This window comes from Leptosomus discolor, chromosome 1, assembly GCF_034619465.1.
Source record: "Leptosomus discolor isolate bLepDis1 chromosome 1, bLepDis1.hap2, whole genome shotgun sequence".
Classification (NCBI taxonomy): Eukaryota; Metazoa; Chordata; class Aves; order Leptosomiformes; family Leptosomidae; genus Leptosomus; species Leptosomus discolor.
In genome coordinates, this window is record NC_141391.1 from 110,805,627 (window position 1) to 110,819,232 (window position 13,606).

Below are 13,606 nucleotides of genomic sequence, written 5' to 3' on the forward strand. Positions count from 1 at the left end.
TCTGCTCCTGGACAACCTGCTCCCGGGTGTAGCACCCCTCAGATAAGGGAAAAAAATGGAACCAGGTCTCACCCTCCTGGATGAGAGCTCTGCGAGGGTAGGTAAAAGAAGCTGATCCAGAAGACACTCTGGTAACGCCCAAAAACCCAAGGGCAAGCTCACTGGCATTAGTCCTGCCAATTTTGCAGATGCAAGAGAAGTCAGGCATCTCTGCTCATAGTCCAGGAGTATCCATAAGCAGGTCCTGATAGGTCATGGAGAAGATGTGGGGAAAAAATTAGGCAGTTCTGGACTTCATCTGAGCGTGGGCGCTAAGGATCAAGTGTTGCCCTCAAGGGACTACAGAGCACGTAGGGTGGATCCAGCCTTCAAACTGCACAAAAGCCAAAAACAGCTACAAGGAGGAAGGCTGTTTCTGAAGGAGTTTCTGGCATGATACAGCTCTGCTGCAGCGCAGAAAGCCTGCTGAGATGCTCTCCTTGATTTGACTCCCAGGCAGGTGGCCTGTGCTGTGTAATTCTGCAGGGAACAGCCAGGCCTCCGGGGAGTCAGTCAGGTGGGGAGGCCCTGACTGATATGCTGAATTCATTAAGCAGCTCGGTTTTGAAGAAGGAATGGAAGCTATATAGGAAAGGGCATTTCAATGCTGTCCTTCAGCAGGGACGTTACGAAGTGATCCTAATGTCATTCAGAGTTTTAACCTCTAGGACGAAAAGCAGAGCCTGGCCTATGCTTTAGAAAAGGATGAAATCTCTGAAATGAGGGTTTGTATCAGTATTTTTAAAAAACACTCCTACATATCTGCGTTCCGCAGTGTGACATTTCAGATGCGCCCTATGTATTAAAGCATCTGGTTGCTACCAAATATCAACATTATGAGCAAAACACAGTTTAATCACATGCCCTGTTTTCACTAAATCTTTTCTGCTGACCGTCCTCTGACCTGGTTGCACAAAATACAAAGTGCCTGTGCTTGAGTTAAAGGAGTGATGAAATGAACAGCGATTACAAGTCTGCCCCCACTTAAATAACTTAAGAATGCCCCAAATTACAATGGTGCCACTTTGGATACATGATTAAAGTATCGAACTCTGACGTACAGAAAAGAAATGAGTTACGTACATAACTAGAAAACAGGCAGATCATGAGTCACTAAGAAGGCTGAATGGCTTAACCTTCCCTTACCACCGAGTTTCCACCTTCTCATGCAGAGAATGCACCACATCACTATGTTAATAATAAACGGAGGATCCCTAATTTTTTTTTTTACTATTAAGTTAAAGTGGTGCTGCTTTTTGCATAAAGAAGCAGCTTAGGAGAAGCTCACTCCTGGGAATTACTTTTGGATTATGTCTTTCCATCACTTAGGAAAAATAGAGGTGCTAGAGACGGTAACTGCAACAGAACTTAGCCTAATTTTTCTTCCACTATGCCATTTGTTACTCGCTATTTATTTATGAATATTCTCTATTAAAAACCATCTGACTTAAACTGCATTAAGGAAACACCGGATTCTCACAAATATTTTCTGCCTGAAATAGAAATCTGATCCGCAGGAACCTGAAAATCTGTTACTCCTTGAGAGAGCAGAGCTTAGCGGAGGGACAGCTGATCAGAATCAAACCTACGTTGTACTTCACACTGTATTTCTTGGATTAATTACTACTTCTGCTCGTCCAGGATGTGTTTGAGGAGCAGGTTTCATCTGCATTCTTCTTACTCGGCTAAATGTAAGGTGGGCAAGAAGGAAACCTGCCCTGACCATTGATACGAAGAGGTAAAAGCTGCCATGGCTGTTTCACCGTTGAACCATTAGAGTCAAGGAACACGTTAAGCTGCAAAAATACACTAGAGCACTTCAGGGCGAGATGAAATGTCGCTAAAAGCGCAACCTCAGCGCAAGAGACCCTGGTGCTCTCTCCGGAGGCAGCGTGAGGCAGCAGGGACCCACGAGCGCTCACGAAGCTCCAGCTTCACGGGTGGGCTCAAACCCCCCGCAGGGCCCGGGCGGTGTCGCTCTGCCGCCAGGACAGGCACCGGCAGCACACGCCAGGCCCCTGAGCGGGGGGGGGTGGGGGGTGGGGTGGGGGTGGGGGTTTCCTCGCCCACGATCGAGGCCACTTCACCACAGCACCCAAAAAAAGCCCCCGCGGTGGGACAGCCGGAACCCGCAGGCTACACCGCCGCTTTGCTGCTGGTTCTGCCGGGGGGCCGCCGGGGCAGCCGCCCAGCCGCCTCAGCGGCAGGCTCTGAAACACGAACGCTCTGAAACACGAGCTTAACGATAATCAAGACAAGAAAGAATAATTGTAATAATGACTCTCAAAGTCCTATCGGTTTAACGCGCGCTGATGCGCCAGCGGCAGAGCCACGGTCTCTAACGCCTCACGCCGGCAGGAGGGTGCCGAGGGAGGCGGCGACGGCAGCGGCGGCTGCTCGGGCCGGGCCCCGGCGCCACGACCGGGCCCCGGCACCGCGGCCTGACGCCTTGCCCGTGCCCCAGGGCCGGGGGCCGTTCGGGGCGGGCGGGAAGCCGGGCGCCGTCACCATCCCAGATACCACGCCGCTGCCGCGGCACCCAGCCCACCCCACACAGCCATGGAGAACGCGCCGCCACCCCCGAACTACCGCTCCCGGCAGGCACAGCGAACCGGCCGGCCCCGATCTGCGCATGCGCCAGCACGGGCACAGCACATCCTCCCCCGCTGCCTGTTCCTCCCCTCCACTGCTGCCGAATGGCTCGTCCCTCAGCCCATTGGCCAGTTCTACCGGAAATAGCCGCACTCCTATGCCCCCTGGGAGTTGTAGTTTTCTCTCCGCCTACAGCAGACTGGGCGTGACCGGGGCGGGCGGGCCGCGCGCACCACCAGTCCCAGCGTGCCACGCGGCGCGGCGCGGCCCGGAAGGAGCCGTCAGCAGCCGGCGTTGGCGGGCGCTGAGGGGGCTGGCGGCGGCGATGGCCGGGCAGATGGCGGTGCTGGGTGAGCGCCGGTGGGGCCCCTCGGCCTGCGGAGGGGACGGTTCCTGGGGGGCGGGCGGTGGATGGCGGCGCGCTAGGGAGCTCCCGCTCCGCCCGTGGTAGCCGCCGGGCCGAGCCGGGTCCAGGCGCGTCTCGTCACCCTGCCTCAGGCGGCGGGCGGTGAGTGCGGCCGGGCGGTGTGGCTGGGGCTCTGGCAGTGGTTCCGCCAGCGTTCTCGCCCCGGACGGGCTTTGTAGGATGGCACCGCTTCCCGCGGCGCGGTCGGTGTGTTGTTCCGGCGTTCAAGCCGACGTGCTGGGCGGCATATTGCTAGGAAGTGCCTTGGGAGGCTCGCGGCCGGGAGTTAACCTGTTCTTTCTGTTTGAAGCGCAGCTGTGACCACCATTCCCCGCTGGGAACAAGAGCTTATCCACTCTTTGAAACTTCAGCTGTGTAGATTAATTCTTGAGGTTTTGGTTGTTTGTTGGTGCTTTTTTGTTTCTCCTCTCAGGCATTGTTTTATGCTTTGGTTTTCTTGCTTTGTCTGTTAGTTATGTGTAAAATTAAAAAAAAAAAAAAGTACTCTATGCTGAAACTAGTCTATCCCTAGATTTCAAGGCATGGAAGAGATTCAGAGGTGTGGGAAGACACTGTTTGGGAACTGAAATACGGGGAATTAGCAGGGTTTTGCATCTCTTTATTTTTGGACTTCCAGTGAAGTTGGAGGAGATATCTGAGTCAGGAGTTTGTCATTTCACTGTGATTTTGTGTAGCCTCATTAACTAGATGTCCCTTAGGGGTCATTCATAGACAATACCCCCCGAAATACTAATTAGCCTATATTTTTGAAGTACCTTATAGAGAGAAAAATAATTATTACAAGGTGGTGATATTTTTGGCTTTCCTGTACCTCATGGGCTTTATTTTAATCAGTTTAGTATTTAGTGCCTAAGATTTTTGACTCTTCTAACGACTTTTTGTTGAATTAAGAGACTTGAACTTGCTGGTGATCTTTGAAGAAATGGAAAACTAATTAGGTAGCTGAACAGGCTTCAGAGCGTGAAATAAAACCGCATGAGGTGTAGTATATAATACCACGTAGTTTGCATGGACTTCTAAACTTGCAGCAGTAGACACTCTAACCCTGTTTTTTAAAATTCTGTGTTTCAGGTTCGGCCGTTCTGGCTCTCCTGTTAGCTGGCTATCTAGCACAGCAATATTTACCAATGCCTACACCAAAAGTGATTGGGATTGACCTTGGCACGACTTACTGCTCTGTCGGTGTCTTTCTTCCTGGAACAGGGCAGGTGAAGGTTATTGCAGATGAAAATGGGCACAACAGCATACCAAGCATAGTCTCTTTCACGGACCGGGGTGTGTATGTAGGATATGATGGCCTAGAGCTGGCTGATTCCAATCCTCAGAACACCATATATGATGCAAAAAGATTCATTGGGAAGATCTTCACTTCAGAAGAACTGAAAAGTGAAAGTAGCAGGTATCCCTTTAAGGTGAGTTCTCTCCAAGCGGTAAGCTGTAGGACACTTGAGACGTGTAGCGGGTGACCAGCTTGTCTGGGCTTGAGTCATTTGACTAAATCTGATATGCCTGAAAACCATAAGGTGTCCAGAGAGGGGAGGAGGAACTGGCTGTGGAAGTCATGTACCTCTGCATGAGAGCTGATGGTGGTTTTCCAGAGGACCCTGACCTCTACTGTGAAATGTGTTTCTGGGTAAAACCTTCCAGCCCCTTCTCTTAAAGTATAAATTTCAACTGGAAATTCTAACTCTGCTTTGCTGAAACTTCACTTTTTCCCTGAGATTAAAAAAAAAAAGTCATGTCTTCTCTGTCCCAGTGCGTTTTTTCCCTAGCCCTTTTCTTGTGCTTACTTGACCAGCAGCAGAGCTTGAAAGCTGATTTTTTAAAAAAAAAAAGTATTGCATTTAATTCAGCGTGGTGCAGTATTTGCTGAAAAGAGACGAATTTTCAGGTGCTGCAAACTGTCTTTGAATTCTTTACTTGTTCAGAGAAGCTGTTCCAGCACCAACCTGTTTGCTCCCTTTCAGAAAGAAGAACCTGCGAGAAGGTAGACCTAATGCTTACAAAGCATTACTTTTATCTTTGAGTGTGGTGTTGAAGTCGATTACACAGTTGCTAGCTCTTAACTTGTTTTAATGTGGCTTACCTGGGCACAGTGGGTGTCACTACTTTGGATATACTCAGACCCCTTAAGTGGCATGTTTTGCGTAGTACTCATAGTCAAGGAATAAAAGTGATTCAGGAAGTGGCAAAAGTACATTCATATTTTTCCAGAATAAACAGACTATGTGCAAATAAAACATTTGCTGGGAGCAGGGTGGGAAAGCGTAAGAAAAAGACTTCTCACCTGTGGGTTGTATTACTTTTCCCTCGTAGATTTTCAACAACAATGGATCAGCTGAATTTTTAGTGACAACTAATGAAACCTTTCGCATCACCCCAGAGCATATTGGCTCTCAGCTGCTACTGAAACTGAAGAGGATGGCAGAAGACTGTCTGGGCGTGCCCATTTCGAAGGCGGTCATCTCTGTGCCAGCAGAGTTTGATGAAAGGCAACGGAATGCTACCATTAAGGCAGCTAACCTTGCAGGTGATGTCTCCTTATTCCAGCATGTTTCTGTGAAAGCTTCAGCTCTATTTCACTAACAGTAGAGTCTTTGGGGAGGATACAGAAACAGCGAGTCAGTGATACAGAACCTTAGAATGGATTTTTTTTTTTTTTCCCCACAGATTATCAGGAGCAGTCAGCATGGATTCACCAAGGGGAAATCATGCTTGACCAATCTGATAGCCTTCCATGATGAAATGACTGGCTGGGTGGATGAGGGGAGGGCAGTGGATGTGGTCTGCCTTGGCCTTAGTAAGGCTTTTGACACTGTCTCCCACAACATCCTCATCAGTCAGCTTAGGAAGTGTGGGATAGATGAGTGGACAGTGAGGTGGATTGAGAACTGGATCAATGGCAGAGTTCAGAGAATGGTGATTAGCAGTGCGAGTCCAGCTGGAGGCCTGTGGCTAGCAGTGACCCAGGGGTCAGTACTAGGGCCTGTCCTATATAATATATTCATCCATGACCTGGATGAAGGGACAGAGTGCACCCTCAGCAAGTTTGCTGATGACACAAAACTGGGAGGAGTGGCTGACACGCCAGAAGGCTGTGCTGCCGTTCAGTGAGACCTGGACAGGCTGGAGAGCTGGGCAGAGAGGAATCAAATGAAGTTTAACAGGGGCAAGTGTAGGGCCCTGCACCTGGGGAGGAATAACCCCACGCACCAGTACAGGCTGGGCATTGACGTGCTGGAGAGCAGCTCTGCAGGGAAGGACCTGGGAGTTCTGATGGATAACAGGATGACCATGAGCCAGCGATGTGCACTTGTGGCCAAGAAGGCCAGTGGTGTCCTGGGGTGCGTTAAGAAGAGTGTGGCCAGCAGGTGGAGGGAGGTCATCCTCCCCCTCTACTCTGCCCTGTTGAGGCCACATCTGGAGTACTGTGTCCAGTTCTGAGCCTCCCCAGTTCAAGAAGGACAGGGAGCTACTGGAGAGAGTCCAGTGGAGGGCTACAAAGATGAGGGGACTGGAGCATCTCTCTTCTGAGGAAAGTTTGAGAGACCTGGTTCTGTTTAGCCTGGAGAAGAGAAGGCTGAGAGGGGACCTTATCAACACTTATCAATATCTAAAGGGCAGGTGTCAAGAGGATGGGGCCAGGCTCTTTTCAGTGGTGCCCAGTGACAGGACAAGGGGCAACGGGCACAAACTGGAGCACAGGAAGTTCCGCTTGAACATGAGGAGGAACTTCTTCACTCTGAGGGTGACAGAGCACTGGAACAGGCTGCCCAGGGGGGCTGTGGAGTCTCCTTCTCTGGAGATATTGAAAACCTGTCTGGACACATTCCTGTGTGACCTGCTCTAGGCTAACCTGCTTTGGCGGGGGAGTTGGACCAGAGGATCTCCAGAGGTCCCTTCCAACCCCTACCGTTCTGTGATTAACAGTTGTGAGGAAGAGCAGGGAGCTCTTGGGTCCTGGCAGGTGCAGCTGACTAATGCAGACATAGCTAGCTAGCAGGAGTAAGTATTACTTAAGAGAAAATGGTCTTTTTGGTAATCTACAAATGGAGAGACTATACAGAGCACCCTTAGACAATAATTTAAACAGAAATAGAACATGTGAAATACTTCTCCTTAGCAAGGTTTCTTTGGAAGAAAAGAGTTTGGCCAAATCATGGTTCATGACTTTACCCTGATTCTGTAGTAGTACGTCTTTAGGCTTAAATAAGGAAAAGAGTTCATTGAGTATTACTGCGTAGGAACCTTAATTAAAATGTCAGATCTAAAGAAAATAGTTAAGTTAGTTGGAAAAAAACCCAAAGGAATTAATGGTAAATGTCATTATGATGCAAGAACTGCAGTTTTCTGAAATGTACCTGACTGTTGCTTGGTATCTGCTCTTTGTAGGGCTAAACATTTTGCGAGTCATCAATGAACCCACAGCTGCAGCAATGGCTTATGGACTCCACAAAGCTGATGTGTTTAATGTTCTGGTGGTGGATTTGGGTGGAGGAACTTTGGATGTGTCTCTGTTGAACAAGCAGGGAGGGATGTTCCTCACACGAGCCATGGCAGGTGAGAAAAATGCTTTACTTTCTCAAGGAGTCGGGAGGGAAGGAAGGTGCACCTAAAGTCATCATTAGAGGGGCTTTGTAAAACATAGCAGCCTTGTCACAAAGTGTTCTCCAGATGTGTTCTCAGCTACCTTTCATGCAAAACTGGGTTTGTGACTGGTTTCAACGCTTAAGATAAGTTTACGTGTTTCGGCTGACTTGGGGGAGGGGGGAATAAATTGTGGTTTCGTTGTATCCTTGGCTGTTAACTTCTGTGCCCACTAGTAAAGTGCTGCTGCGTATTACAGCTACTTGTACTGGACTTCTGGGGGCTGGGGGTGTTACAAATATTCCTGTTACCTTTGTCCAAACTGGAAATATTTGCCAAACCGTTGACCAGTGCTTCAGGGCATCCTCGCCTCGTTTGGCTCCGGCTCAGTCGGGCACGCTTCAGGAGCGCGCATGCCATTAACCCAGAAGTCAGTTTTGCGATTTGCATGTGCCGGAGTGATTCATCGCATGGCAAAGAGTTCTGGCAGCGATGTTCAGTAAAACTGTAGTGACTACACAACTGCTTTCCAGCTGGCCTGGACTGGGACAGGTCTGAGACGCAATGCTAACTGTCTGCGTTGGATGTGAGCTGCGGCTCCATCTGGTAAGGGTGGAACAGCGAGAAATGCTGAGCAGCTTCGTTCTAATGTATTTAGGTAGAGGTCCTCTAAGGGAGGTCCTGTTCTCGGTCAAAACAAAACAGTGGAAACTTTGAGAGTGTTGATCAACACAGATGAAAATCTGCAGGCTGTTTTTTAACTATTGAACGGGAAGCATGAACAGTTGTTTGAAAGGTTTTGAAAACATGGTGCAAGAGTAATCTTTCAGTAGAAATTGGTTATATATTATACTTTTCTTTCTTTCTCTCTCTCTCTCTCTCTCTCTCTGAAGGCCAACGTAAGATTGACCTGTTAGTAGAGCTTGAAGTTCACTGCTTGCATTGTATCATTTTCTTGGCTTTCAGCGGGGTATATGCATACACTTCAGAAGCGTGTGGGTTTTCGTGTGGGTGCATGAAGATGTTGAATAACTTGAAACTGTTGAAACAGTAACCCCAATAAAGCTGCACTGTGGAAGTGCTAAGGGACAAAAACGTTCTGGGCAGAAAAAATAAATTTGAAACTGGGAATTTTAGCTGGAAAAACAATTTACCGTGGGAGATAGCGCTTCAGTTACAGGGTTCTGTCTAGAAACTGATTGTTAGAAGTGTTCTTCTACGGAGAGTATCTCTGAATTCACAACCACTGCTTTTTTCTGTTACAGCATAGCAGAGCAGTTCCAGGCGAAAAAACATCAAGGGGTTTACATTCTAAAATAGTTGCTAAATAAAAATCTGGAAATTACTATCCATCGCGCGCTCTTCAGTGGACAACCATTATGTCTGTTTTCGCAGCTCTGTGATCTTCTGCCCCGTGCTTGTGGTCCTAGTGCCATTGTTCTGGCCCTTGAGCACCATCTCCCAGTAGAAGAGAAGGTGCCGCTTTCTGCAGCTGCAAAGGTGATGTGTCTAATGCCTTCTGTTCTGATGTTTCAGGTAACAACAAACTTGGAGGACAGGATTTTAATCAGAGATTGATGCTGTATTTATATGATCAGCTCCATCAAATGTATGGTTCTCTGCCAACCAGAAAAGAGGAAATACATCGCCTCAGACAGGCTGTGGAAGCAGTTAAATTAAATCTGACTGTTCATGAGGCAGCCACACTAAGGGTGTTGTTGACTATGGGGGAAAGGAAGCTTACAAAAGAACTTCCAGAAAGCGAGGTAAAAACAAGCGCTGTGCTAAAAGGCCAGCCTTCCCAAGAAACAATAGCTCCAAAGAATCTTGGCGACGTTCCAGAAGTGGAGAACAAGTTTGTCAAAGTTGTGTTTGAAAGAGAAATCTCTAGGAAGCTATTTGAGCTGTTAAATGAGGACCTTTTTGAGAAGATTCTTGTGCCCATTGAACAAGTGTTGAAGGAAGGCCACCTACACAAAGCAGAAGTGGATGAAATTGTGTTGGTTGGAGGCTCCACCCGGATTCCTCAGATACGCAAAGTGATTCAGGATTTCTTTGGAAAGGAACCCAACACCTCTGTAGATCCTGATCTAGCAGTTGTAACAGGCGTAGCCATCCAAGCAGGAATTGTTGGTGGGTCCTGGCCCCTTCAAGTCAGCGCTATAGAAATCCCTAATAAGCATTTACGGAAGACTAATTTTAACTGAAAAGAAACTCTTCCCCATTGCATTCCATCTCTCCAAAAGTGTGCTCCGATGGTGCATACTTACTGGCAGTGGAGCCTGCTCTTAGCCGTGTTGCATTCATTTTTCATCTGTTCCAGTTAAGTGTTACTAGACACCTAACCCTGTTGAAGCTAGGTGTTACTTTAATGGTACGAGTGATTTCTGAAGTGTCCTGTATGTGCTTGTAGATGGGATATTGGACGAAAATGCTAGTGATGGCACACCCACATTTTCTTGCTAAATTTTATTAGCAGACCCCGAAGAGGTGTATGTGTAGAATACGAAGGGAGTGTGACCAAAGGCTAAAGGTAATGTGGTATGGTACTGTAGGTATTCCCAGGTCCAATGTATTTACTTTGAAAGAATGTGAAGCAGTGTTAATGCACATGGCACTAGCAGTGTTGACCTTAAATTTATTTATTAAATTCAGTCATTTGAGCATTTAAGCACCTTTCTAAAAGGCATGTTGCAGCTTGAATGAGACATTGCAGCTTGAATGAGATGCATTCACTTGATTCTTCTGCTGTTCATAACAGCATAACGGTATCGCTGAGGCTACATGGCAAACTTGTCTCGTGTTTCAGCTGGGCCTTATTAAGAAACTTGGCTCTGGCTAATGCACAGTTACTTAGCGTGTCTCCAAGGGCTTACTCCCTGATCTGGTTTTGATGGTTAATGTACAGGTGCTGCAGTCATACCACTGATGTTCTCCACAGAGAACAAAGGCATATCGCCAACTATTTATCCCTCCGCCCGCCTTATTTGAAAACTGCAGTAATTTTACGTATCTTACAGCCACAGCTGTATATCTTCCCTTGAATTTGACCAACACTGATTTCAATGTTGCCTACAAGTGTGTGACATCTTTCCCCTGGAGTACCCCAAGCCCTGCTGTTCTCGGGGAGAAAGTGTGGGACAGAAGGGACTGCCTGCATGAAGTCTAGTTCCTGTAGTCCTAGTAAATGAAAATTCACCCAACTATTTTGCACATTTTAGCTCGTATCTCTGGTTTAAGTTTTGTCACATTCCCACTCTGAACTAAACATAGGTCAGAGAAGGTAGCTGTCCTTTCGGGAAGGAAGCAGCGCATGTTACTCAGGATTTGAGGTAGCACTTCTTAGGACTTTTAGGCAAGTAGTTTGGTACCCAGCTATCCAGCAAGTGCATGGGGAGGAAAAAAAATAATGATCTGTAAAACCCAAAATACTTGGTGACAGTCCTGCTGTCTTTGGAGCGTTAAATCAATACTGAAAGGCCAGTTGAATTCTTTTATCTGTGTAGAACTTCCTGCAATGAAAACACTTCATTCAGCTAAGAAGCCAAGACTGGCTTAACATCCATCAACCCAGTCTTAATCAGGTATGCTCTAGTAACAGGTGGTTCTAAGCATTTTCTCATATTCTCTAGAATACTGTTGTTTGTGTTAAGCTTGCCAAGATACAGTGCGGGGCTTAGATTTACTGTTTAACCTATGACTACATTAAAATAGGCTTATTATTCTCCTGGCAGGAGGCCTGATGTTTGGCACGGCTGTAAATTAGTTGTGCCGATTCAGCTGTTTGCATAGCTGTTGTCTAAACATGTTTGAAGTAATCCAATTAAAACCTCTTAAATTGAATCATAGTTGCACACAACCATCCCATCAGCATTGTTTAACTTCACAGAGGACTCCCAAAATACTGTTAACATCTGCTCAGTTTTCCTGAGTTAAAAACCAAAGTTATTTTTTTTATTTGAGGATTTTTTTGTTTGTTTGTACCTCTTTGAAAGTGACCCTGTCTAAGTGTACAGATTGGAACCGGTTTAGAGTACTGGAACATCCAGTAACTAAAACTCCTGTGTTGAAAGAAGTGCCTCTTCAGTGAAAACATGGATGAATGCCAATATACAGTACAGTTCTCGTACGCAGCTGCTATTTGGGGCCTTTGCTTTGCAGACGGAAATGCATGTATTTAATTCAACATCTATCCCGGTGTCTTTGGAGTCGTTGTGGCCTTTCCTTCTGCCCTGCTGTAAATTCATCTCAAAGGCTACTGGAGTTACAGTAGGTCTTTATTCTTCACTTTTTTAATGCACTGTGTAAAATGAGCAGACCTGTGTAAAACCAGAAGCACATCACAGTGAAGTTAAACTATTGAAAGCTTTCTGCAGTTTTGGGACAAGTTAGGTAGGAGTTACTTTAAACTGTTAATCTCTCAGTGCAAATAAATGAAGTTCTCTTTTTCTTTCACATGCTCCTTCACTCTGGAGGAGTTAGCTCTCCTTCAGTGTTAATCTGGGAAGTGTAAGGGAAGGGTCAGTTGTTTACTTGTAAAAAAAAAAAAAAATCAGAAAAGGGTATTTATTAAGATTTCTATACAGATTTTTTTTTTAGTAGTTACTGTATGTTGGATATCTCACAATGCGTCCTTATTTATTAAATTACTTTTCTGAATTCTGCAATCAAGTTATTTATTTTGTATCTTTTGATTTTAATACTGTATTTTGGCACAAACCATTGAATTTTAAAGATAAGCCCATTGTACTAAGGGGGTATTTCCACGTGTGCACGTGTACTGCTTACCAAAACTCTCTCTTTAAAACAAATTGGCATTTGAAGGCTGAAAGCTTTCTACAGTCCTTGAAATCTGAGTACGGTTGCCTGTGGTGTTAGGTGTGTGACAAATTTATATAGCTAAAGCTTGTTTTGTGGGTTGAAGTTCTGAAAGTGTAAGAGGCGTCGCGAGTTGTATGTTCCTGAATTGTTTCCAAATGCATTTTATAAATAACCTTTTAGAATGTTTTTAATAAAAGCAATTTCTGTCCTTTGGATGTGTCTTGTTTCAGTTTCTTAGGGCAATACTGTAACTGTCTTCCTGGAATTCCTTTGGAGGTTAAGAGGATGAGATTTTAATCCCTCAACTTGTCAAGGGTTTGCTACACTCTGGAGTGGCAGATCTTCTCTGAGAAGTGGCACCGAGGGGTGTTAGGATCTGGGGTGGGAGGGGAAAAACCCCTTTCTTCCCGAGCTGCAGTCTGGGTTGGAAGAACTGAACTGTGGCCGTGTGCTCCCCCTGCCCCACCCCGACCTGAGCTGTGTTTCCTGTAACCCTGCTCAAGTGACAGCCGCTGGCGGCAGTGGAGTGGATGCATCCAGTCATGTGGATTCGGGGGAGACCGGTAACAACCCAATAGCCAAGGGCTAATTTGAGCAACGCGCCCACCTACCACGGTGCTGGTCAACGTCTGACTCAAGCTGAAGTTGGAAGAAACTTAACACGTGCAGTCGGCATGGAAATACGGCTGTCAGTCAGTTCTCTTTTTCTGTGAGTAGTGCGCCAGCCCAGGGCCCGCTGAGCTCTCCCGCACAGCGATGGGTGCAGGGACCACACAAGGTCACACCTCGAGGCTGAGAGAATCATTGCATCAGATACTCTGTAAGTGAACTGGGAGTAAGTTTGCTGAAACTATGTCAGCCCACCAGTAAGCACAGAAAACCCTCCTCCCCACAAATTTAAAAAAAAAAAAAAAAGAAAAACTACCACGCGCTGAGGGCAGCCCCCAGATAATTCTCTCTGGACCTGGCAAAAGCGGTTGGTCTCTGAGGTACTGAAGTTTACCTTCCCTAGCCTTACCCTAAAACTTAATAATCAGTTTAGGAACGGCGCTCACTTCAGTCCTTTCCAGTTCCTCCTGTGATACTTGCAGGTAAGGGTAAGTTTGGAAGGGAGCATGAAGGTGGTGGGTAAGGGATGGG

General features: G+C 46.7%; 1 protein-coding gene across 1 annotated transcript; it reads left to right on the forward strand.

The window, feature by feature from the left end:
• The first annotated feature begins 2,951 nt into the window (after positions 1 to 2,951).
• HSPA13 (heat shock protein family A (Hsp70) member 13) lies at positions 2,952 to 12,679 on the forward strand. The gene is made up of 5 exons (XM_086477954.1): positions 2,952 to 2,981; positions 4,130 to 4,470; positions 5,375 to 5,588; positions 7,451 to 7,618; positions 9,182 to 12,679. Exons 1-5 carry the CDS (start codon positions 2,957 to 2,959, stop codon positions 9,850 to 9,852), a joined length of 1,419 nt encoding a protein of 472 aa, XP_086334080.1. The 5' UTR covers positions 2,952 to 2,956; the 3' UTR covers positions 9,853 to 12,679.
• The last annotated feature ends 927 nt before the right edge of the window (positions 12,680 to 13,606 follow it).

Bases quoted from the DNA above. Each gene is read 5' to 3' on its own strand.
- HSPA13 (XM_086477954.1), top strand. From the start codon at position 2,957: ATGGCCGGGCAGATGGCGGTGCTGG. The intron at 2,982-4,129 runs GTGAGCGCCGGT...TCTGTGTTTCAG, and splicing joins CGGGCAGATGGCGGTGCTGG to GTTCGGCCGTTCTGGCTCTC. The intron at 4,471-5,374 runs GTGAGTTCTCTC...TTTCCCTCGTAG, and splicing joins GTAGCAGGTATCCCTTTAAG to ATTTTCAACAACAATGGATC.